This window comes from Polyergus mexicanus, unplaced genomic scaffold, assembly GCF_030449975.1.
Source record: "Polyergus mexicanus isolate NDT 795.1 unplaced genomic scaffold, iyPolMexi1.0 SCAF_10, whole genome shotgun sequence".
In the NCBI taxonomy this organism is placed as follows: domain Eukaryota; kingdom Metazoa; phylum Arthropoda; class Insecta; order Hymenoptera; family Formicidae; genus Polyergus; species Polyergus mexicanus.
The window spans coordinates 2,223,390-2,248,985 of record NW_027223330.1 but is presented as its reverse complement, the minus strand read 5'-3'; the positions used below and the strand labels follow the sequence as shown (position 1 = coordinate 2,248,985).

The 25,596-nt window shown below is 37.1% G+C and overlaps 1 protein-coding gene across 5 annotated transcripts in view; it reads right to left on the bottom strand.

Moving 5' to 3' along the window:
* Fur2 (furin-like protease 2) overlaps nucleotides 1-25,596 on the bottom strand; it is a 305,563-nt gene that overhangs the window by 32,307 nt on the left and 247,660 nt on the right. For 3 of the 5 annotated variants that reach the window (XM_070302402.1, XM_070302403.1, XM_070302405.1), the window contains one exon: nucleotides 22,352-22,445. The exons of the other annotated variants lie outside the window; for them this stretch is intronic. In XM_070302402.1, coding sequence (XP_070158503.1) covers nucleotides 22,352-22,445 — 94 coding nt within the window. The remainder of the gene's footprint in view (nucleotides 1-22,351; nucleotides 22,446-25,596) is intronic. 5 annotated transcript variants of the gene reach the window in all.

The following is a 25,596-nucleotide window of genomic DNA, read 5'->3' as shown; positions in this document are numbered from 1 at the left end:
TTGTTGTAATAAAATATTTTGATAACACCATATAAGTTTGTTAACAATATACCAAATTGTCCGCGTAATTGTTACATCTTATTAGAACGATCCCTTTCTATGGCTATGAAAAATGCTAAACATCGAGAGAAAAATATCGATAGTATCGAAACGTCAAAGTCCAAGACATTATTTTGCCGCGCGTTGCCGTGAACGGAAAATCCTCGACGAGAGTCTTATTACATCGGAAAATCGAAGGACGCGGATTCGTCTTGGCCAAACAACATGGTATAAAGCTACACTTCCGCGACGCGGATGGGTGAAAACGGAGTAAGCCCGGGGGCCGCTAGAACGACAGACAATTTTCTTGGAGATGCCCCCGGGGAGCGAGCGGTGTCCGCGATACCTGTCATCGACAAAATACAGAATCGATAATCAATTTCCGCCGAAAGAATTGGAGAAACTAAGCAATCGACGTGGATCTTAAATATAAATATGTTCCGATAACAAACGAACGGACCTAGCGAATTTCGAGGAGACACGTGCTGACACGTGTCCTTTTCCATTATGCCTCGAGACACCCTCTACAATGCATATGCTATAGAATATATAGACAAACGTACACGCGGAGCCAATTCGTTTGTAAAAATTTAATGCGAGGAATAATTCTCTCGATCGATGTTATTTTAAATTCTTATATCTTCTTCCTATTTTATATTTTAGCTAATCATTAATTTTTTATCCTCGATCAAAAATTTGATTGCTTTAGATTAAAGTATTATAAGATTGACGTGGGTGAAAAAAGTGTTGCATTAAATATCTAAAGAATTAAATTCTGTCTCTAAATTTTTTTAGTATTAAAATATTTCGACAAATTTCAATTTCAAAAATGTTACAAAAATAGTAAAATATTATATGTCGATAAAATACATTTGAAATTTTTTTATAAAAATATTCAATATTGGAAATTAAGTTCAATAAGCAATGAGTTTTAATTAAAGTTCCGCCGAGAAAGGATCACACAAGGTTCCCACAATTTTCTTAGAAAATAAAAATTCTTCAAATTTGATATCGCGGGTCTATCGAGCAAATATACTCGGCTGCTATACGAATCCCTTTCCCGCTCTGTGCCTGATGTCCTTATTCGATCTTCCCGTCTGGAACAGTCTCGTTCTTTCTGGGAAATATCGGATACTTTGCTGCCACATTCGTGGCAAATCAAGCGCGACTGAACAATTTTCCCGGGGCATACGGAACAATGAGCCGTAAAACAATGTCAGCTGACAGAGATATCGAAGGTGAGCGCGCCGGTTGAACTCGATATGTACACGATTTTCACCCTCAATGCAGCATCGCCCCTCGAATGAATCATGCGAAGCTGACACAGATCGACGCATTCTTCTTATCATTAATGATATCGCAAGTAATCAATCATATTTCTCTGTAAAAATTGACAATTTCTCTTTCAAAATTTCAGACAATCTTTAAATCTCGTATAATTCTGAAGAATGAATAATCGTCTAAATTCGCTTTAATGAAGCTGAATCAAGCAGAGAGGTACGAGAAATTAGCGCACGATTAAATTACGACACTAATTCTCTTATCCGCATGAATAAGATGAACCGAGTATTACGAAACGTAGAGCTTTGTCGCCGAAACAACTACGTTTATAACTTTCTCGGAAAGCCATTGCTGATTCAGTGTGTTGGAAGTAAAAGTTGAAGCAAAAGTAACGGTAAAAAATACATATAACTTCCCGTAGAAAACTTCTCGAGAGTTAACGTTACACGTGGAAGTGGAAGTTTCTTTTATGTCAAGTATACAGTTACATAACTCTTTTTAAGAAGAAACGTATGCTGAATAACGTTGTACAACCAGTGACGGCTCGCGAGAATCATCATTTCGCTTCTCCTTGTCGTTTCGCACGCGAGACCAATTTTTACATCCACTATCCCGATAAATAAAAACCTACCGCTTTTATCCGGCACGAGACACCCATGAAAAGATAACGATTTGCCTAAAAATACGCCAACGAGCGAGACTGTGATCTAACAAATCGTACGAAAATCTTTCGGGTCGCTGCATTAATTTATATCGTCGCGAAGCGCTCGGAATCGCCGATAAACTAGTTATAACCCTCGTAAGGTCGAAGCAACGACTATATATAACGTGCCATCTTTAAGACGCCCCTTACTTGCCTTGCGCGAACGAATCATCGTGCGGAATAGATTGTAAATGGCGAAAAGCGATCGCGGTCGCGGAAATACGCGGAACGAGCGCAAAAAGGACCGTTCTGCCGATTATTGGATACCTTTTAAGTCATGATCAATTCTAACGTTCGAGATAACAATTTTGCTAGCGGTAGTATCGAAAAGTATCCGATTGCGCGAGATTTAATTTCAATTCGCGAAAATGAATTTTCATCCTTGTTTCAGTCAGAGATTTATATAAAATTCAAAAATATTATTTATTTCATATATATTTATAAGATTAAACAAAATACAGTTTTCGCAACTAATATATTTCTATTGATAAAAATAATCCATAAAATAAATTATTTATATTAAATATATAATATAATATATATATATTGTGTTCAATAAAATTAAAAAAAAAAAATTAATAAAAAATATATATTTATTTTAATTATATAAAAATAATTCTCTAAAGAATCATAGAAGTAATATCTTTCTAAATTGATTATTAATTAATGTATAAATTATCTAATAATGTCACTACCGTGAATTGGCATTAATCTTAGTACAATTGTGCTCCTTTTATCTTTCTATGATTTCTGATATGTAGAAAAAGAAACAGAAAGAAACTAAAGTTAAATATAATATGACGTTATAGATATATATGTATAAAGAAACTTAAGGAAGATTCTAAAAGAGAAATGATTGGATGGAACATGAGCACGCGTGCAATGTCAACTCCATCGTTCCATTATACTCTTCCTTCATTAGACCTCGAGGATTCGCGATTCCGTGGTTAGAAGTATGAGTTCGTCAAACCCACACTGGCCGATTCGAACCCCAATCCGGTTAATAGAGGAGAACCTAATGTTCGGGGATTCAGGACAAACCGCGAACGAACGAGACTTTACACGAACCATTTGACGCGAATCGATCGATAGAAATTTACCGAGGTTTACCAATAATCGATGCATTATTCCAACCAGAATAGACCAGAATGAGAATAGAGAAGAGAAATGTCTTCGTAATGTTCTTAGTTTATAAGAAAAGCATGTAAATAAAATAAAATATGATGATTAACAGCACAATGACTTTTTAATGATTAAAATATCGATTGATAAAAATATGAAAAATTGAATTAAATTAATAAATAATTAATAAATGTTTAACATAAGATAATAAATGATTAAGTGGCGATAATATATTAAGAAAAAAAGATTTAGAGAAAGACGAGTTTCTGGAAGCTTGAAAAAGAACTATGCCAAACTATCGTTTCGTAACTTTATGTACCTTCACTGTTAAACTTCTGAAATACAGAATGTTCCGAAATTATAATCTTTATTCCGTTCTAATTTTCGAGTGGAGACGTATGATTAAACTAAAACGGCAAAATGACATGAAACGCAATCGACGGATTGATAGAGTTATAATCCATCAAAGTACTTTAAGTTGTCAGCTCGCCCATTAAATTTTTTGATTTTTTTCTTCTATGCGCTTTATAATCTCATAATGTCCGATTTAATGCATTTTAGTTTCCAACAATATTTTCATCGTATCTTACAAAATTAAATATTAAAATATATTGCAAATCTCTCTCTATATAAAGAGAAAAAGAGAGAGAGAGAGAGAGAGAGAGAGAGAGAGAGAGAGAGAGAATCCTTATAATCTCTTATAATTTGACAAAATCAAATTTTTTATTCTCTCACAAATTAATCTCCGCGCTTTAATTAATATATAACATAATATAATATATGACATCATATTATACATAATATTGTACATATATTACACCACATTATATTTATAAATTAACACATTAATTACTAATGACGCGTATTTAAAGTGGAAACAATTTCAAAAAAATCAAAGAAAATAAATCCCTTCTTTCGTAATGAATTCCTTCAGAATTGGCCGCGTTAATTGTGACTGAGCGATATAATGATGCAAATTCAAAAGTCCAAATGTTTATTATGTGTATTTGCTATTTTAATTTTAAAACAACACGCCTCGCGTCGTGCACCGCTCGCAGGTAAAGGAAAACATTGCGACATGAAAGAGCGAGCATTATGCATATGCGGGGCAAATTTTTAATTATACTTATTTCGCGGTGGCTGGTCCGCGGCTTTTAATATCGCAACATAGTCGAGATTATAAGGAGTATGACAGGCGCACGATCTGTTTACGCGTTTCCATATTGCGACGATGGGCCGATGGTGCGATACGCTCTATTTGTTCTTATTGTTAGAGGGACCAACGGATTCGTCGATGCGAGCGTACGTACGGTGCCAGGTACACCAAGGTTTATCTTGCCTGCTATAGATAGCCGGGATTTTTTTGCAACTAAACGCAACAGTAATACGCGCGATCGAACGCGATAACAGCGATAGACATCCCTACAAATATCAATCGTAGATATTAATCAGTTTTCCATCTTTAATTTTGTTTAAGAAGATAAAAATCTCAGCTGTTTTATGCGAAAATAATAGAACAGTGATTTTAGCCAATCCTATCGATATTCCCCTTCGTCGGGGAAACGGTGGAAGATAATTCAGCGCAGTCTTTACCACCTCCCAATTAAGGATAAAGGCTGGCGGTATCAAAGATATATCGATCGCGCGGTGGAAAGTTAAATCGTCTTCCGTTTTTCGTGCGAGTGCGGGCGAAAAATTAATTACTGTCTAGGAAGATTTTTCGGACGAAAGCACAGGAGCATCCAATTACGGAGAACTTTGTGTCGAAATCGAGACTATCAAGCGCAGACGAGCTCATAATGAGGTCAGCTTTCGAAATATGTAGAATCCATTTCAACAAGAAAAATGACACTGTCATATACAATTAATAGACATTTCAATTCGATTATTTCGCCAATTTTTCAAAAGTAAAAACATAATATTATTAATTCTGCAAATTATTAGATTAGCCTCTAGTTAAAGTCCTCTCGTTTATATACGTATATTACGTGATGACAGTCGAATCGGCAGCTTCGACTCAACCTTTATCTCTGTCGGACATCAATCGGATCAAACAGAAACTCGCAGCACGGTTGACCGGACACAATCTCATCTATGCCGCTCGCAATCGGAGGCGGCAGTTGGTGAACAAAGAAACGAGTGTGGCGGGATACAGAAATATGAACGGTACAACTCGCGTTATTGTCGGCTGTCGAGCAGCATTGTTGCCGGCTAACAATGAGCCATAAACAATTACGCGATGCGGCTACAGCGTTGATTAATTATCGCGCGACTGACAGAGCCCAGTCTCTTTATCTTCGTGCGCGATTTAGCGCGAGCAAGCGCGAGCGCCAATTTGTCGCCTGAAATGTCGCGCTCGAGGAGAACAAACCCGGTCGCGTGAATCAAAACTGTCGATAGAGAAAATGCGAACAATTAAAACACCCGGCGGCGTCATTAATCATCTCGTGCGCGCGAGCGTAATTAGAGAATTTTTCACGGTGGCGACTGCGAGATAGAAGCACCCCTCTCTCTCTCTCTTGCTCGAACGTCGCACTGAATTTAGGGATAATCAGACACGTGGTGCTAAAGTAAAGGGATTCGTAGATAGACAAATTTTTGTGATGATTACGATCAATCGAAAATGTCTGCGTATTTGAGAATAATGGCAAATAGTATTATCTCTATACACGCGCATCACTTAGAAATAAAAAAAGAATTTTCCCCCCATTTCTGAAATGGACACTCATCATACTAACCCCGGTTTATGCGATCGTACATCCTACATTTTCTTATGGGTTTCATATTGTTATGCGAATTCCGAGATTTAGATCGACATTATGTAGATTAATCCGACGCAGATTGTGAGAGATGGCTGTCGTTTACCAAGACGGACAAAGAAATATTTCCTTCACAGATAGAATGCTCCAGCCCTCATTTATTTCTACGTTAAATACCTATACTTCAAAATATGATTATAAATTATCAATCTTTTCTCTATATATTAATATATCGAAATAGAATCTTTCAAAAATCTGGTAAATGCTTTCTATCGTTTTTCTTAAGCGTATAAGCAATCAAACTTTATCCATTCCTTGATCAAATTGATTTCCTAAAAAATGTAGATTAAAAAGACAAATCAAGCAGGAATCTTGATATCAATTTTAATTACTCAATATTAAATTGATAAGTAATAATTAATGGATGCTAGTTAAATTAATTTATAGTATCATCCGCGTAAAACGCCTTTGCGTGTATCGCATATTAATTAGCTTTTTACCCCAAGTGATTAAGTCGTCGTGAAAAATCATATTTTCTTTTGCCACTTGCCGTCCCGAAAAGCTAATACACGTGGGAGGAATAATTTACGAAGGTCATCTAAAGAAAGGTGTTCCCCGCATTCCGATAACCGGTAAAGCTAGAGAAAGAGAGCGAGAGATGATGACGGAGGGACGCGGCGCGGAATTACGCGCTGCTGCTAACGAAGCTGCAATCTCCACTCTGTCCTTGTTATCTTGACGTGCGCACGAGGCGCCCGCATCATCATCATGCTCCCGATTTTCGCACGACGGGTTCAACCATCGAGACGACGGGCAAGATTTCCCGCGGGTCCACTCTCCGCTGTGGGATCTGGCCCCGAAACCATCGGCGAATCAAGGCCGACGAGGAGTATTTCGGACACGAAACTTAATAGTCGGATTTTCCGTTCCTGGTCCAAGGGCGATCGCACATGTCGGGCTGACACGACTATCTCGATCTTTTTCCCGGCAATATAGTCCCGTGAAAACAGCCCGGATTAAAAAAGAGAAAGAGAAAGACAGAGATGAAAAGATGTGTAGCTCGCGGGAAAAGACAGATCGCGTCGAGCGAACAGTCGCAATAAATCTCGCTCGCCCTCCTCGCCGTCGGCTTTTATAATCACGACGTGCTTAAGTCGTAAATATCTGCCCGACTCGTAAGTAGAATTATTAGACGTTGCCGATGAAATATTTTCCGGCGACAGAAATTAATGTATATGTCGCTAGTCCAAACGAATTCTTCCTTGTATCGTCGTTTCGGTGAGAACGACGAAAATATCGCATGTACACGATCTCTGTTTGCTTGTACATCGTATCGTTTTTTTTTTATCGTAACACGAGTGATTTCGATATGCGGATAGGTTTGCATCCAAAATGGAAATGAACAATCCCGCCGAAATTGTCCTGGAATAGTTTGAAATTGAAAATCAAACAGTCTCATCGAAACGTCATAGTGTTACTAAATATCTAGATAAAATGAAGTTACAAATTTTTGCTGTATCAATTATTTAAACGTAACAGAATTATTATTACATATTCTCGTTAAAAATCAAGTTTAATTATCACAATATTATATATCATAAAAGCGACACCGTTAATATAACAAATCCGATTTAAAACAATTTTTAAAAATTAAAAAGAGAATCAAATATGATAGATCTGTTAAAAATGTATTTTTATTTATATTAAACAAAAAATGAGATTTTCGATACAAATAATCTGTATTAATCCCTCTACACGAAATAATAACATTTCTTCGATGTTAAAAATAAATATTATCGCTTTTCCAATTTTCTACACGATGAGTGTAGAAATTTCGAGCGATTTAACGACCTAAGTGTTTCCTATGCGCGACAGAGAAAATGCGAATTGTCGATGCCACGGATTCCGCTCCATTTCCGCGACAAGCGCAGCCCTAATTCGGATTCGCGATAACATCGCGAACGATAATTGCGATGATCGAATGGCCGGGGAGCGCGTGGGAATGCGTTACCGGAGGACCAAGCGGCAGCAGCTAGTCCCGCTGGAGTGGATTATCTTGTATTACCTGAAACAGGTGCCACCGCACGCCTATCTATCCATACCGTTTCTATATCAACACGATGTGGTACGTCGAGGCGCATAATTGCCGTATTCGACAAACCGAAAGTATGTTTGGTGCAGATTTAGCGATTAATTGCCAATAACGATTTCATCGCTTAAACATAAAAGCGCGCAGCTCGATGATAGATCGATCGACGGATTATATAATAAGAGCTCACTGATTTGTACTTTTTAAAGATTCTACGTGAAAATCGCTTTGTAACTCTTAATCGAAAACATTGACAATAAATATGTATGTACAATATTAATAAATATGTAAAAAAGGAATAATTATTTTAAACCTCGTCTGTAGAATTATAATTAGATGTAATATTCGCGTCTACTTTGGATGCATTTAAATCTCACGAGGATTAATCATTTACTTTTACTTTATTAGATACTTTATTTGAATTTGTAATAACAGATTTCCCTTACAAAACACACGGTAAAAAAAGAGAGAGAGAGAGAAAGAGAGCACATTTCTACATTCAAAATAAGTGGAACACTCGCAACGTGCAGCAACGACATTAAAACATTTAATTTAGCGATGTGTAACGAATACTATGCAAGAACCGTTGAAAGCCCAATGTCCCTATGTGCGTGTACGATATCTCGACATACACATACACACACACATATATATATATATATATTATTTCTACCAAACTAGTTTCTATCTACGTAACTCGACGACACGCAGCTGTACCGATCATTTCACGTGTACATATGTATATATCATACACGCCCGCTCACATACACGGCGAACATGCAACATTCAAGTAATTAAGAAGCTCGTGGAAATTAATAATCGGTTAAAATCGCCATCGAGCGAGGGGATTCGCGCCTGGGGACACGCGCGATCCGATTAGGAAGAAACGCGTGACGCGCATTCGCGCGGAGATATGGGGATGCTGGAGTTTCACCGCGTACACACGAACACGCGGAAATAGCGGAAACATTCGTACGTGACACACACCGCGCATAACCAAAACGGTGAATACACATATCGTGGAGTGTCGCCGATACGCGATGTTCTATTAAAGCGAAATGAAATTCCGCTTCCGGGAGGGCAATATCGCTAGCTTACTAGGTACGTATCGAAGGTACGAAGTATATACGAGCTGCATATTGGTATGCGCACTTATATTATCCATAAAATTATCTTGAGAAAGAGTTTGAACAATACTCGAGGAGAAAAATAACATTGAATCGTTTAAAAAATGTAAAATATTTGTATGGAGAAAAAAAAAGAAGAGAAAACGCTATAATATAATATACTGTACTCAATTACCGATGCATTTCCACTTGACAATACATGATGAGTCACTCTCTCAATCAGATATGGCTCGACATTGCCATTGAATATAATTCTATTCAATATATCGCCGCAGCCGAATCTGAATATGCGCCAACATGGCGGCTTTTAATTCGCGATCCCGCCGTTATAACCCGCGAATCCAATCCCGAAATACACGGCGGCTTCTGGTCTTTGTGTTGCGGAGAAGCGCGATGCGCTTCCATGGGGATGGCTCAACGTGTATATACGGCATATAATATCGCGGCGCATTTACGGGGAATTGGAATACAACTGGCATTCGCGCCGTCACGTCGTTCGTAATCGCGCAATTCGAACGAAATTCGAAGGTGGGTAATTGTTCGCGAAATGCGCGAGACACAATCGCGGGGAAAAGGATCGGCGCAGTCAAAGGGACGGAGGAGATTGGGAGGAAAAGCAGACGGAGGAAATGAGGACAGAATCGCGCGGAGTTTCCTGCGTCGCGAAAACCTCGTTACCTCGTACACCTACTTAAGGAATTAGCCGCGTTATTGTTGTTGTCGTTGTTGTTGTTGTTGTTGCAGCAGCATACGACGCGTTATACAGAGCGGTACAAAAGTACTTAGCGAGGACGAATAAAGCGAGCGATGCGACGACTCCTCTCCTCCCCCCGTTCCCGCCGTCTCTCTTCTCATCGTTTGAAGCTACCATCCTCCATCCTCATCCTTCCTCTCCTCTGCTCGACTATCTACTTACGCTCGATGAATCATGGGAGACCCGTCTCTCGTGCATCCAACAACGGAAACGTCGCGCCGTACGCTACATTCGATTAGAGCGAAATAAAATTCCGGCTCTCGCGCGATAATCCGTAACGACGACGCGACGTAATGAAGAAAGACAAAGATGGAGAGATGGACTATACGTAGGAAAGAATGGGTGGGTGAGGAAGGGATACGGTTGAAAAGAGACGAACGCGCCGGAGTAAGGGCGATCGATATCGAGCGTCGCAATAATTGGAATATATCGAATTGTGGAGAGTTCGGTCGTCCGGTGACGGCGATCGACGGTCAAGCGACATCGTCGTCGGTGACGAAAGACAATGCCGGAAGCGAACGATGGGAATCCGAAGGTGACGCGAGCGGACGGCATCTAGTGAATAGACGAGAGAGAGAGAGAGAGAGGAGAAAGAAAGAGAAAAATAGAAAAGAAAAGGAAAACGAAGTAGTCGCAATGGATATTCGGGTTGCAAATGCTCCAAGTGCAATTTACCGCAATTTAGTGTTACCGCTGTAGCGGCAGCGTTCGATGCAGCAACTGTGTTTTCTAAGCTCATGTCGGATAAAAATGTGACCTGTACGAACAAACGAGGGCATAGCATCTCCAAATAGCATGAAGGGAAAACAAGAGGAAACTTCGTACTCGGGTTATATTTGGGATTTTATTTTACTATATATGCGTATACGCAAAAAAAGAGAAGACTTAAAAAAAAATTTTAATGAACAAAGTTTTTAAGTACGCAATCTCGAAATAGCATTCATATTATAGCACACCGAGAGTTGCGTATCGTTTCAGAATGTAAGAATAGACGAAGAATAGCGCGTGCAATTTGACGAGTGCGTCTCTATAATTAGGAATGCAAATTACATACTCACGTATTCACGTTTCAAATATTTCGACGAAAAGCGTAGTTTATTCGGAAAAGCAAGCAAAACTTTAAATACATACGCACAAATAAATCAAGATTGTAATACACATCGGGAAGGAGTGTCTCAAATGCCATGATTTACGCAAATAAATTCGAAAGGACAAATAGGAAGAATAGTGGTGAGAAGAAAGAGGATAGAACGACAAACGAGAAAGGAGACGAAAAGAAAAGATCGCGAAACAAAACAAGAGAGAATTCGACCGTAATGAGATTCGATCTGTTCGCTCGCTTTCTTCGAAGCGAAAACTTCCCACACGGTTAAATTCGCCTAAAATCCTGACGACTTCTAACTCGCTCAAACTTCCACGACGGATTTCGGATCCTTAAATTAACCAGGGATTAAATTGAATTCGTCTCGTTTGCCGAGATTGTTGACTCGCAAAAATAACGACCGGTCTCAATCCAGTCTCGTCGCAAACAAAATATTTTTATTACGATAAAGCGACAAGATAAAATTGCTTTATTTCCTTGACGTTTAGTAGAGAAAGGAAAGGATAAAAAAAAAGGAATAAAGATAATCGAAAGGAGAAAAAGGCATGTAGAATTATTGCTACGCATAAATATAGAAATTTAAATTTTCATAAAAATTCGTATTTTCCCACAGAAGGAGGAGAATGTATTGCAGTAATATAGTAAGCATTCGTATAGCCCCGTATCGTAAAAATCCCTGCAACGATAAGATCAAGATTGACGGAATGGATACGAGCTTGCGGACCTCGACCTATATGGCTCTCAGCCCATAAGGACAACGAGGGTGAATAGCACATCACCCCCCAAAATCTACGATCGGTATTCTTGCCAAGGAACATTTCGCGTCCATGGGACAATGGTGTACGGTAAGTTCAGATTTTTAAAGGTCGTTACAGATACGTTACGATAATGCGCGTCTCGCAACGGGCTTGGACGAGGGTGGCGGGGCGGGCACAGGGTGATTCGACTTTGAAGAGCGATAAAAGAAAAAGAAAACAGACAAGGAGAAAGAAGGGGGGGGGACGAGGGAGAGGAAAGATTTGAGCGAAGGAGAACGAAGGAAAAAGAAAGAGAGAGGAATCCGGCGCACGTATGGTCGCGAATAAATGCAGCCGTCCGAGAAAAGGATGAACCGCGATAAACCGGAAGTCTTGAGATCGACATGTACAGGATGTTTCAATGTTAGACGTATTTCATCTCAAGTTTCGTCATCTTATCTGAGAGAGAGAGAGAGAGAGAGAGAGAGAGGAGTTTTTTTTTTCGCAAAGATCTAGTTTGCGACTTGTCGATTTTTCAATTTTCAGCAATAAAAATTATTATTATCAAATTCTTTAATGTAAATATTTTTTTAAAATTGAGTCTTGCTTGGATTATTGAAAAAGATGAAATTTTATTTTATTTACAATGACAAAACTAACTAGCGCCCTAAAATCTTTCAATATTTTTCAATATCTTTTAGCAAATTAAATTTTAAATAAGAAAAATTCAGAAAAAAATCCATTTTTCGTCCATTAAAGAGAGAACAAGATTTTGTTATTTAAAATTCAGACATTTATATAAATGTTAATTCATCAAAGCTCTTTAATCGTTAAATATATTTTGGCTATTAAGCTATAAATAAAAATTATTACATTTTTACATCTTCTAAAAAGATTAAAATTCTTCAATTACAACAATCTCTCGGATTTATATATCGCAAAAATTATTTAACGCCCCTCAATAATTTTGTTTGACTGCCAGTTTTGCAACGTCCTGTACATGACACGATGCATGCGTGGATATGGACGGTATAGGTCTTCTCACTATGGATAATGTTCGAAGAGAAGCGGGATAACGTGTGTGCCGACAGTCGCCAAGTAGGCGAACGACCGTAATCTATCTCATATGTCGTTTTGCAAAGAGCTCTTTCCCTTCGTCGTCATTCTAACGCGATGGACTAGCGAGTCGATAGTGTCGAATGTTCTATTGAGTAATAATTTAATTCTTCGCGCGCTTTTACTCGCTGAATCTTATTATCGTCTAAATAATGTGTATGTAAATTATATAAAGCAATGTGCAAATTTGATATACGTAGATGCTGTAAAAACATCAAATAATATTTCAAAATACTAGAGCTAAAGATAAAAAGGCAATTGTTTCTTTGTTAAAATAATAATAGTTAGAAAGATCTCATTTTTAAGCTTATCGCGTAATATAAAGATTGTGACGTGACATAACTATCGAGCACGGCGACATTGAGCTAAATGCACGGCAAGGATACGAGCTTTAATCCTTGCAAACACATAACAACGTAAACGCTCTCTTCAATGCGCATGACGAAGCACGAAACATGACGATCCAGTTAAGGCAACCGGTATATTTTAATTAAGCGCGTACCGTCTCTAAATACGAAGGATTTCGCAGCCTTGCTCTGATACGTAGTAGATAGTTGCGTTAGTTTCCGGTTGCGTCGATAATTGCCTCTGATTAGCGTTAGCAAAGACCGTCAATGTTCTAGTGTCTGATACACAAAGCGCCGTAACAAGGGATGGGTGAAGATCGCGCGAGAGGCTTTTACATTCGATATCGCATTGCGTAACCCAATACAGCAAAGAGCGCGCGCGGTCAGACAAACGCGCTTCGCGATCCGCTTTTGCTCCTGCGTTTCACCGTTAAACGCCTACTCAAAGCTCCCTACTCCCTTCGTCGTAAATTGAATAAATCTCGATGAAACGCGCAAACGGATGCCTCTTACTTAGCGGCGGTAGTGGTGGTGATCGTTGCTAAATCGAGTCCGGAGAGAACCGAAATCCTTAAATCATTATCCAAGTTACGCCAGATAAACAACATCAAGAGTGCATTGTAAGCGTTTCATAAATGAACTCTCGTATTATTTCCTCTTCCCTTGAAGGGCGCATTTCGCAAGATCTCTTATATTATCGCCCAACAATTTTTCTTCTACGACTCTCGCTAAACTTTTAAAAATTGTATAAAAAATATTACTACAATATATTATTAGAAATTGGGATAAAATTTGTTTTACAAGCTTGCATATATTAATTTGCCTTATCTATTATGTTTTTTTTTTTTCTATTACCATATATTATTGAATGTGCTATATAATCTAGGCAACGTTCGATTACAGCCCATAAACTTGTAATTACGCTGCATACGCGACTCCTTGTCGTAATCATAAAGTTTGTGTAGCCCCGATCCCGCGGGCAACACCAGTCGATCAAGGCGACCGTGTATGCATTTTCTCACCCCGCGAATACTTAATTTACGAGGCGCACCAGACTGATGGAAATAACCGCGATCCATTTAGCGATTCGTTTACCGTTATATACAGGAAGTGATTCTAAATTTAAATCCATGCATTATACAGGAATATCGATCGAGACTTTTTCATTGAATTCTAAAGGACTTTATATACATATATACGTTAATAAAACTGTCAAAATAATTTTCAAGGTATACGAAATAATAAAAGCTAAATTATTTTGAATTAACAACTAATATTGAAATAATAAAATGTTTTTCATTTAAACTAAAGGTAAATATTATTTAAACGAGAGATTTCAATTTAAAACTAAGAATTATTTAATTTCACATACTAGAAAATTGTGAGAAACAGAGTTCGTTATTAAATTCAATATAAAATACAATATATTGCTATTATAATAAATGTAGTCACCAAAGAGAGTTTCTTACATTATAATAAAATTACTTTTTTTCTTAAGTAATTCTCTTAAGTTGTATTAAGCTATATAAGCTCTTTTTTTTCAAAGTAATTATAAAGATTATGGGAATTTAGTTCCAGAATGTTCCAGAACAACGTATTCGCGGTACGCATTAATCAGAGAATTTCATGGCGCAAGTTTGGGGACGCTCTGTATATCCTGTGCGTCGCAACGTTAATACTCACGGAAAGCTTTCGCGACCCAATTGGGGAAACTACGGACATAATCGTGACCCATAGCGCCAGGAAAGTCGACTAACGAAGGTACGAGGGTCGGTCGGGTTCGCGGTCGTATGTGCGCGAGACATTTATTTGACAGCAACGGAACGACGATTGCCGGGCCGGACCCCCTCCGGACACACGCTTGTAGAAACTCGGATTCATTCGCGAATACATCCACCTCCTCCTTCTCCACCTCCACGTTGCATCAACAGCTGAGACTCTCGGTACTGCGATCATCGATCTTTCGCGTTTTAAATCTCTCGCCACGCGCGAAATAATAGCGTTGAGAATAAATTTGTCTCTATCGAAAAGGAAAATAACTTTCGGCGACAATGTGGTATCGAATCTTCTTCTTTTAAAGTAGTTTATGATCTTGAGGATTAATATTGTCGATACTTTCCGTTTGCTGTAGTAATCAGATAAACATTACTGTCAAACATTTGTGTACCGTTGGTACTAAATATCGTACCAGAGCATAGTAAATAATAAGAGTAAATCATAGCGATGATCAAATTAATTCATAGAAAAGAAGGAAAAGATAAATATTTTTTGCACAAATTAATAATCAAAGAGTAAACTTTAAATTAAACGATCAGCGATGATTTTGTAAGACATCTCTGTAGAATGATATAATAATAGCTGTAACATTTAGCGCTTCTCTTTCCCACGCATTTTCGATTCATTCATCGTGGATTTACGGCGCCGTAGAAAGCGTTCGATGCATAAGAGCCGGAGCGTTGGATGATCGAGCGCATAATTGGCCGCCGGCTCATTATAACCGACAGACACGCGCTAGTTTCTCGATTCAATGACGTGCGCGATTCCTCGTTTCCGTGTTAAATGTCCGCGCGAACTACTAGCCGACGATAATTGCGTCGTTATTCCCGCAGCGACGACGCTACGATGGCTGGAATATATTCCACATTATGTACAAGAGACATCGGAATCTTAATTATTAAAAAAAGATCGCACGGAGAATAACGATAGTGACAAAATCTCCTTATTATCTAAAAATGTATAAAATTGCATCAGTTTATATAGCTGTAGTTATTATAATATCTTTCGTTAATTCACAATTAATGTAAAAACAATATAAAATATCATACACATACATACGATATATAAAATTCTTCGTTTTATTCTGACATTTTTTTTTTATTCATGAATATTATGAAGCCTGATTGGGACTTGGAAGAGCAGCGAGGCAAGAAGAAGAAGAAGAAGAAACTCGCCGTGAAATCGAGTTAAATGAAGTCGTTATCGTCGGATTTATGAGACGATAAAAGCGCCTCTAATAATTCAGATAATAAAGTTAGCGTATGCGCGCGCCCGTTTGCGAGCGGCCTACGTTAAAGTTTTCCGCGTTTTTCGCGCCGAAGTGGCGATTATCAATTAAGCTCGGTACAACGGTATCGCGGGATGATCGCGGGATTATGCCCGAATTCGCAATTAGCGATTACTCAGTCGGGGCTGCAAAATTTTCGCGCGCGATCCCCTCGACTGCTGCTATTAATTACGGCGTCGTATCCGGAATGAGTCCGAGATTATTTCTCCTTCAAGATACTGAAGCCAAAAGTACGATAATTGGCAAAGTTATACGGGAAGCGTACATTATGAAAATTATAATCTCTCAAGTTGGACGAGACACGTGTTCATAAATAATTATCTAAAATTGAACGATATTTTTCCTATTTATAGAAATATTACAAATTTTCCATTCTAAGAATCTGAGAATATCTTTCCAAGATATCTGCCATAAATATTGGAGAATAATTTTCAAAATCACGTTATTTCGATATTAATATTAATCATTAATTTCATTAATATAATACCATAATTTTATGCAAAAATATTACAAAGATTTTCAAAAGTGCGTCGTAAAATCTTGATAAAATTATGACTATTCGGAATATGTGTCGAAAAATCGCTGAGAATAACTGTGGAAATAAATTTGTATAGAAAATCTCATTGTTATAATCAAATGTTATATTCTCAGAATGATAATTGTTCAAATATAATCATTTTTTACCCATCCAAATGTGAAATTTAGTGTAGCTAATTTTAAAATAACCACGTGCTGATTACATTGGCAGTGCGCAATGAGATAATCTAATGAACCTAAGAGATTTCGTCCGCGAAATTATAGCTGCTGGTAGATTAACAAACTCTTGAGATAGCAAGGAAACCGCTTTTAAATCCGGATAGAAGAAACAGAAAGTGAGCGGGGGAGATAGGCCAAAAGTAAAGAACTGTTGCCGGATAAATTGATTACGAAATCCGATGGAGAAAAAATTCATTTGGAATTATCTCGCCAACGAGTTGCTAGACTAAATTAACCGATGGGAAAATCAAAAAGGGGATCGATATAATAGCAAACCCGCGGCAATGTTGCTAACGTGTAGAATAACTTTCGCTAAATACGTTTCAATCTTTAATTAACCATAATTAAATTTGAATAGCCTAACAATCAGCATAGTTGCCGCGGCATAATTTCGTTGAGCTTAGATGAACAAGTTACAGATTCATGAGAACTTCATATATATTCATATATGATAATAGCGCGACATATTGTCCTATTATCTATGACGGAAAATTGAATTACATCATTGAATCGTTCCATTATGAATGTCTAGTAATGATAAGTTCAACTGTTTAGTTTCTTCCAATAAATAAAAAGTATTATAATTTATCTGAATAAAAATCCTACAACTCTGAAAGTCTTCGATACCTCTCGACAAATCAAACTACAATATTCGAAAATTGAAATTATTATTATTTTTTTTTTTTTTTATGAAACTTGTATATAGAGCATTAAAATTTAAATATGCTATTAATAAAACATTAATATATATAATAATACAAATCGTAATGTTAATATATTTGTATAAATACTCTAATATAAAGATAGAAAACACAGGAAAAACGCGAAGGGGAGAGAATAAGACGAAAATAAAGTGAAATGTCAGAGCGAGCATATCACGTGGTGTTGTTCCCAAAGCACATGCTCCGCCTTTTCAACCACTGGAGAAATGTCTGACATTATACGGTCGCGTAATGTTGCCTAAGCCGGCATTTAATATCCGTACGAATGAGGACTACTCTCGGCTGTGTCACGGGCAGGGAGACGTAAAAGCGTACCTGTCCGCCGTGGAAGAAAAGCCAAAGAATCTTGACGGAACGATAGCGAGTCTTGCGAAGAAGAGCGTTTTACGAGCGTTCCTCCCGTCCGTAGGTTTCGCAATCCCTGACACGAGTTTAACGGGAATTCTTCGCTAAAAGTTACGACCAGCGAAAAGTTTCTCTCTCTCTCTCTCTCTCTCACATCCACGTCTCCTCTCTCACTGTGATTCGAATTAATGACCTCTTGCGGATTTCACTCTCACGTGTCGATCAATTTTGGTCAAACTTCATCCATTTCATTTTCGAAATAACGTACCACCGTCAATTTCAATGCATTAGCATCATTAAATATCGCGAAGCCTATATATTTCATATAAGCGAGACAAAACAGTCATTTAAAAAGAATTAGAAAAATTTATATTGCATTCTCAATCGTTCTAAACACAAAAACGGATTCGGGAAAAATCAACTCCAAGTTAGTGTGATAAAGTCCAATAAAATTCATCTTACTTTTATTCGCACCATTTTCTCGCGCTTCTGCCGTAAAAATGTAAATTTTAAAGCGGTATCCACGAATCGGCAGAGATCGCAGCTCGAACTTGTGTTATCCACGGCCATTTTCTAATATAAATAATATGTTTGCTCTTCCAACTTGCAACTACTCTTGGAAAAAAGAACGTCGCGCATTATCGTTATTTTCCCCGAATCCTAACGTATTATTAATATCGGTGACGAAATAAAACTGAATCAGTCCACGATAACCTAGCCTAGGCAAATGAAAAGCGGGGGCGAAAATTATTTCAGGAACGTGGGACGGAGGTGTCTTTATGGGACTCTCGTAAGCGAGAGAAGGATAGGGAAGGCAGGCAAAAGATTAAGTTCACTAAATCTCGATGCAGGCGCGTCGTGAGGAACGCAGCCAGAGATCCAGTCCGGTGCGATCAACGTCCCGAGCACCGCGATTTACCGAGGCCCACCGCAACACCACCGCGAATCGAATTGTCGCGATTTACAACAGAATACGGGTTGATACGGGAACCGGACGGAAAGGATCTCGATCGAAACTAAGGACCTCGCGCACAATGGCGGGACAGAAAAGAGCTCCCTTTCGTCCCGGATAAAAGAAGAAGGCCCGCGTGTTTTCCCTCGGGAGCTTGTTGCTCGGTACATTTTACTCGGAATACGTTCGAGCTGCTGCTAACGTCCATTCTTGGCGAATTAATCCCGCTTGGCCACACGTATTCAGCGATCCGCACGCGCGCTGGCCGAGAGACGTTCTTCCACTTTGTCCCCATTGTCCGCGTATAAGACACCTTTTCACGGCAAGAGGCGAGAGTAAAAAGAGGCATAACCGGAAAATAGAATTGTACGAATGCAATTTAAGCTCGGTCCCGTGAAACTTGCGCGAGGTACGCTATTCTTCTCCCTTATTGTTTCCGCCTCGATATTTGCTTCAACATATTTATGGCAAATGCAGAATGCTTAAGAAAGCTACAGATAATATTTGTTTTCATTATAGAGATTTTCGAAAAGAGAATGATGTTCACAATCGTGATTATATACCACAATATTCCATTATATATATTTACTTTCATACTTTGTTAAACGTTTAATTGTTAAATGTCTAATAAATATTGAAAGATTATTATATCTGATTAGCATTCATTACTCTTGTAACATAGTACACGTACATAAAGACTTACTCGCCTAATTGCTACGGGCTGCAGTTCTACAATTACACTATATGCTTAATACGGACATTACGGGATAACGTGGCTAGAAATACCGGATTATGTACGCTTGTCCTGGATTTCTGTTGTCCCGCATTATGCACTAGCTCAGAAAATGTCGACATATTGTATCATAAAAAGTATATATTTTATATCCTTATTTTATGTATCGTGTTATTTTGCATTATAGAAAGTGCATAGCACTGATTTAGACGTAAGAAATAATAATTAAAAAATTCATATACTTATTGTTAGTCAAAAAACAGCTTCAACTCCATTATTTATTTTTATATTTCTTATAAACACTCATTTTTTCATGTTATATATTTATGTTAAATGTAAAAAAAAAAAAAAAAAAAAAAATTAAAAATTAAAAACAGAGATGTTTTTAATGTATCAAATTTTTTTTGCGATTGTCCAAACTTAAATTATAACATTTTTAAAACGAGCAATTACTTTTCTTCTCATCGTTTCAACAATGTTACGGTAATATTCCGAAATCAATACTGAGAATTTGTCGATCGTTATGATTGGCATAAAATTGACGGGATAAAATATTGTACATCGTCAAAGATTAAAATCTACTGACATTGCGAGTCATCGTAGTATTCCTTTCATTCGTGTCACGTCGAGGAAGACGTAGACAGATTGATGGCGGACACGATCATTCGTATGATGATTGACACGATCACTCGCATGATTTGTGGTTGAACGAGATTCCTTTTACGCCTACGGGCACAATCAGCGATATTACGTCGTGCCATAATTTAAAATCGCCTCTCACGAAAGTTAAGAATGTATATATATATATATATATATATATAAGTAACGTTACAAGACGAACAAAATAGCGAAAATAAACGAGACAAATATCGCGGAGACGAAGGAGCCGTAAATTTCAGGCGTTTATATGCACGCAAAGTATGAAGAGTACCGAAATATACAATGCGACTATAAATTATTGAAAAATACAAGATACATCTATTAAATAAAAAATCCCGATATTTAAAAAAAAAATTTTCTCTCGCGACAATTTACAAAGCTTTTGCGTAAACCTGCAAATAATAAATCAAAAGGATTAAACTGTGACTGTATTTTATAATGCTGCTAAAGCCAATTAAAAAAAATCCTGAAATATTTTTTCTCGCTCAGATAATTTGGAAATCTCGGGATTATTTCGCCGCTACGCACGAGAATATTCCGCATGGTCTTCGCTTTTCGCCGTATTAGCAATTTCGAATTTTTTCCGCGAGCAATTAACCGATTAGCTTCGAAAATCGCGGGAGAAATGAAGCGGGGAGAAAAACGAAAGAAACGAAGCGAATTGTACAATCTAGCTATGACATTTATGCACAGAATAACGAGGCGCGGTGCGGGGAGAGGAGAGGAAAGGGGAATGGGAGATTAAAAAGTACTTATTACCGAACAGTTCCCGACCATTGCTAACTTTGTGCAGTTACGGGCAGACAGTAAAAGTAATTAGCCGAGATGCAGAGAAAAACAATAAGAAAGCAAGTGAGAAAATGGAAAATGAAGGCGTGGAAGGAGGAGAGAGAGCGAAAAACGATGAAAAGAAAGAGAAAGAGAGAGAATTAAAAAAAAAGAAAACAGGCATCGCCATCGTCGTTATATTTTACGAGAAGACCTTGTTACTGGCAAACTCGTAATTCGTCTTTTCGATAAAATCATTTCTTTTCTTAGAAAAAAAGCTCTTAGACGGGCAGCCGCGGATTTCTCAGAGACTAATGTGTCTCATTAAAATATAGAACGCACCATAGTACGACAATGCACCATGCATATTATCACGTATCGAGCTACTCGTATGTCTGACAGAACGAAACAGTTCGCCACGTTACCGTCGCTCACCAAAGTCCTTTCTTTCTTATTAAATGTTCAGCTGACGTAACCGTGCGAAAAGCTCGACGTTCTTGAAAAGAAGGAATCGGAGATAAAAACTTGTACTTTTTATTACGATACATTTTAATATAGTTTTAATAATTATAGTACGTAATAAGATATGAGTTTTAATAATTGCAGTAATATAATATAGTAATTTTACGTATTCTCACCATCTTGATACAATATATTTTGTAATATTCATACAATTTTAACTAATTTAGTAGATAGTGGACATATATACATAAATTAATTCTAGAGATATGAAAAATTAATGCACGAAAGATAATATAATCGAGGAATATAAATATATGGTTTTATTTATTACTGTAGCATTAATAATGATATCTTTCTCTCTTTGTCTCTCGTTCGATTATACATAATTCCGACTATAAAATATTTAATTAATTTTTTTATAAAAAAATTCACACGTTTCTTTGGATGCAGATAGTCACAATATTTGTGACCGTAATATTTATGATCAAACGTATGAAAAGTCGCTATTAGAAAAATCGCATAAACTATTGTACAAACAGCTATAAAGCCCCATCATCAAGAGTCATCAGACCATATTGCTTAATAAGCATACTTAAACATTCGAGCGTTTCGCGCAATTCGACGAATAAAAATGTATTGAAATCTATGTGATGAATACATAACATTTCAACAGATACTATTACATAAAGCTTTTATAATGAAAAAATACTCACGCGCAGCGTGAAAATACAACACCCCGAATTTTGTCGATGGCTGCGGTTACACAACACAGGTGGTATAAGCTTACTGAGAAATAATCTGTCGTACCTGAAACAAAAAATAAATGAATATGTGAGTATGGTTTTGTACGTTCAATTATTTGCGACAAAGTTAGTTGGAGAAAAATAATGTCAATTCGAAATCCGAGTCGAATGTATTTTAATAACGCGCTTCGCTAACGTCGCTTCATGTTTCGTTTAACTTAGAATCCCATAAGTTTACTTAATAGCGCTTATCACCGTGCTTTACGTGCTCTATTACGGGCAGCGCGCTCGCTTTTGATCTTGATTTATCAGCATTCCGGCGCTGATGGTCGGAGTGTTCCTCTTTTTTTTTTTTTTATTTATACTTTGCGAGTGCTTTGAAAAGACCTGTCGTAATTAAGATTTTACGAAAGATAAAAGAAAGTAAAACTTTCTTGAAAAAAATCAGCGATCGATAATTAAATCTGAGCATAAAAATATATATACGCACTAATGCGTGTGGGTAACATTCGTTATATTATTATACATGTAAACTTGCTATTAATCCCTGTGTAAAATATTGTCATCAACATTTTAAATGAAAAATATTAAACGTACTTATGTACGTGATATAATTGTATTCTTTTTTCAAAAATGTTAAAATCATCTATTCCCTCTAAAAAAGATAAATTCATAGTATTTGACACTTATTATTTATTTTTAGTTATATCTGCCTAGTAACGGCTGGTTTGCATGTCTACTGTTTCATATTAAACGGATCTAAAGTTAATGAGATACCATGTTGTTTTCATCCGATATTAACTAGCGCTAAATATGCAAGAAGAAAAATGTTTTGGTCGGCGTAGAAGGTACGGGCGGATGGTGAAATAGAGAGACAGAATAATAACAATAAAGTTCGCATTTCGTACGCATCATCAACCATATTAGAATAACAAATTTGCAGAATACTACAGATATGTAATAAGGCTTGATATATAAGCTCACGTATATACATATATAAAGTTATATTAGATACACGTTATACGGCCCGATAGCGAGGGATAAGTCGTTGACAAGAGGATAATACAGGCACGGATTTAAAGGAGTCGTATGTTTTCTCTGGAGGGCATATGGATAAAGATTACTCTGATGTATAGAAGTCAGTGATGCTGACTTTATCTTAATGCGCCAATATCAAGAGACAGTTTAACATGATTTCAACGTACAAGCAATATGATTCAGTGGAATCGTATAGGTCCGTTAAAGTAAAAACGAAATATTTTATCAAACTATATCATAAAATATCCTTGTTAAAAATGCGTGAAAAATGCAAATCGTTATGCCGTCTCGGATTTCAAGAAAATCGACAAATTCCATATTGATCCCAAACTTAATGTCTCTTTTTTTCCTTAGTTAATTTAAACGCGCACGATGCGTGATATTTGAATAAAACGGGCGTATCTAATGTAAAGACGCTTTCTACCGAAAGAAGGCGCATCCTTTCTCTCAAAGAATCCCTTTTCACGAGCGCTCAAAGTCCCCGAACAGATTCGCGTCTTCTCGAGAGATCGAGAGATGTCGTCTATCAAGCGTACAAACGCCATCGGAGGCACTTCGGGGCGCGTATTATTACACGCGCGATGCGTCGCAGCGTTTGCAGCACCAAGAGAGCGCCGTGAACAGTGAACACAAACCGAGCACCTCCTTTACGTCCCCCTTTAAGAGGTCCCAGCGGGATATACGCGAATTAGCACGTCGTTAATGGTGCCACGATTAACGCCAGATATACGCGGCCCGCGCCGCGTATAACCGCTGATCGAATATTAACGAGCTCTATTACGACTCGAAACTTGGCTACGATAGTCGGACGTTAAATCGTGTCGGTCACGCAGAAGGCTATTGTTGAGCTGAACTGAAGACTATTAACATCGATCGGGACTCCTCTCTCCTTTTTGATCTCTTTGATACATGTTTTTCAAATTCGCGAATTGGAAACAATTTCGATTAGTTTCAATCAAACTAAATTGATCTTCGTGCTCTGATTCGCGATAACGTAAAGCGCTACGCATATCGTCAAAAGTTTAATTTAATTTAATTTAAATCTAACCGCAAATCTCATTGGTGTATTTTTAAAAATTTTATGCGATTAATGCGCATACGATAAAAATTATGATAAAATTAAATTTTCTATTAAAAATTATTTATATTATATTATAAATATATTTTATATTTAGTATATAGAGTGTATTTTATATTTTTCTCATTTTATTATTATATTGTTATTATTATACAATATTTATAGTATTACATTTACGCGTGTTATTTAGAAACGCTAAGAAATTGCATGAATATAAACACACATTATTCACGTAAACGAATAATGCAAATCGCGTTACGCGATTCAACAAAATCAATTAAAATGTCAAACTATTCGTTTCCGCACAAATAATATTCAGTTTTAAAAGCGGTATAAAGATCATTAAAATTTCATTCGCTGCCGTAAATGTATTTTATATTAAATGCAAGTTTTTCGATTATCGATTCTCAGATGAATTGCACCGAAGCCTAAATAAATCCATCATCGTAACATAAACATCCATTGTTGTATTATAAACTTGTCGATAAGAAATCGCGACACAACGATGCAAGATGGACGAAAAACGAATAATAATTTCGTCAAGATGAGGCGGATAAAAAAGGCGGTCGTTTTATGAGATTACGCGAATAATAGCGGCACGATTGCCCCATAAAATCTACAGATCGCAGTTTAAAATCATTCGCAATTTCCAAAGGGTGACAGTCGACGAAAAGTACAGAGGAGTGAGTCAAACTTGAAGATTTATCATCGTATATAATTGTAGTTTTCTAGATTCTTTTTATAAGATGATGAGAAAAATTAATAAAATTATATCTCTAAAGATCGATTCGCGAAAAGCCGTTTGTATTTGCCAAGAATCAAGAGACTTTCTAAGATAGTATACACTTTAAGAAATTGGAAATGGCTGTAAATTGTAACGAGATAAATCGACAAAAATCGAAAATCATATATGTATATATCTATTAAAACATATGTATATATGTTTACACATGCGCGTTTCTAATAAATGGCAAATATATTGGGTAATTCAAGCTCCCTGTTAAATGAAAATACCATTCTCATCGTAATTCAACTGTCAGATATAAATAAAATTATGGTTTATATTTCCGAGAGCTGTTAGCTTCATCCAAATTAGCAA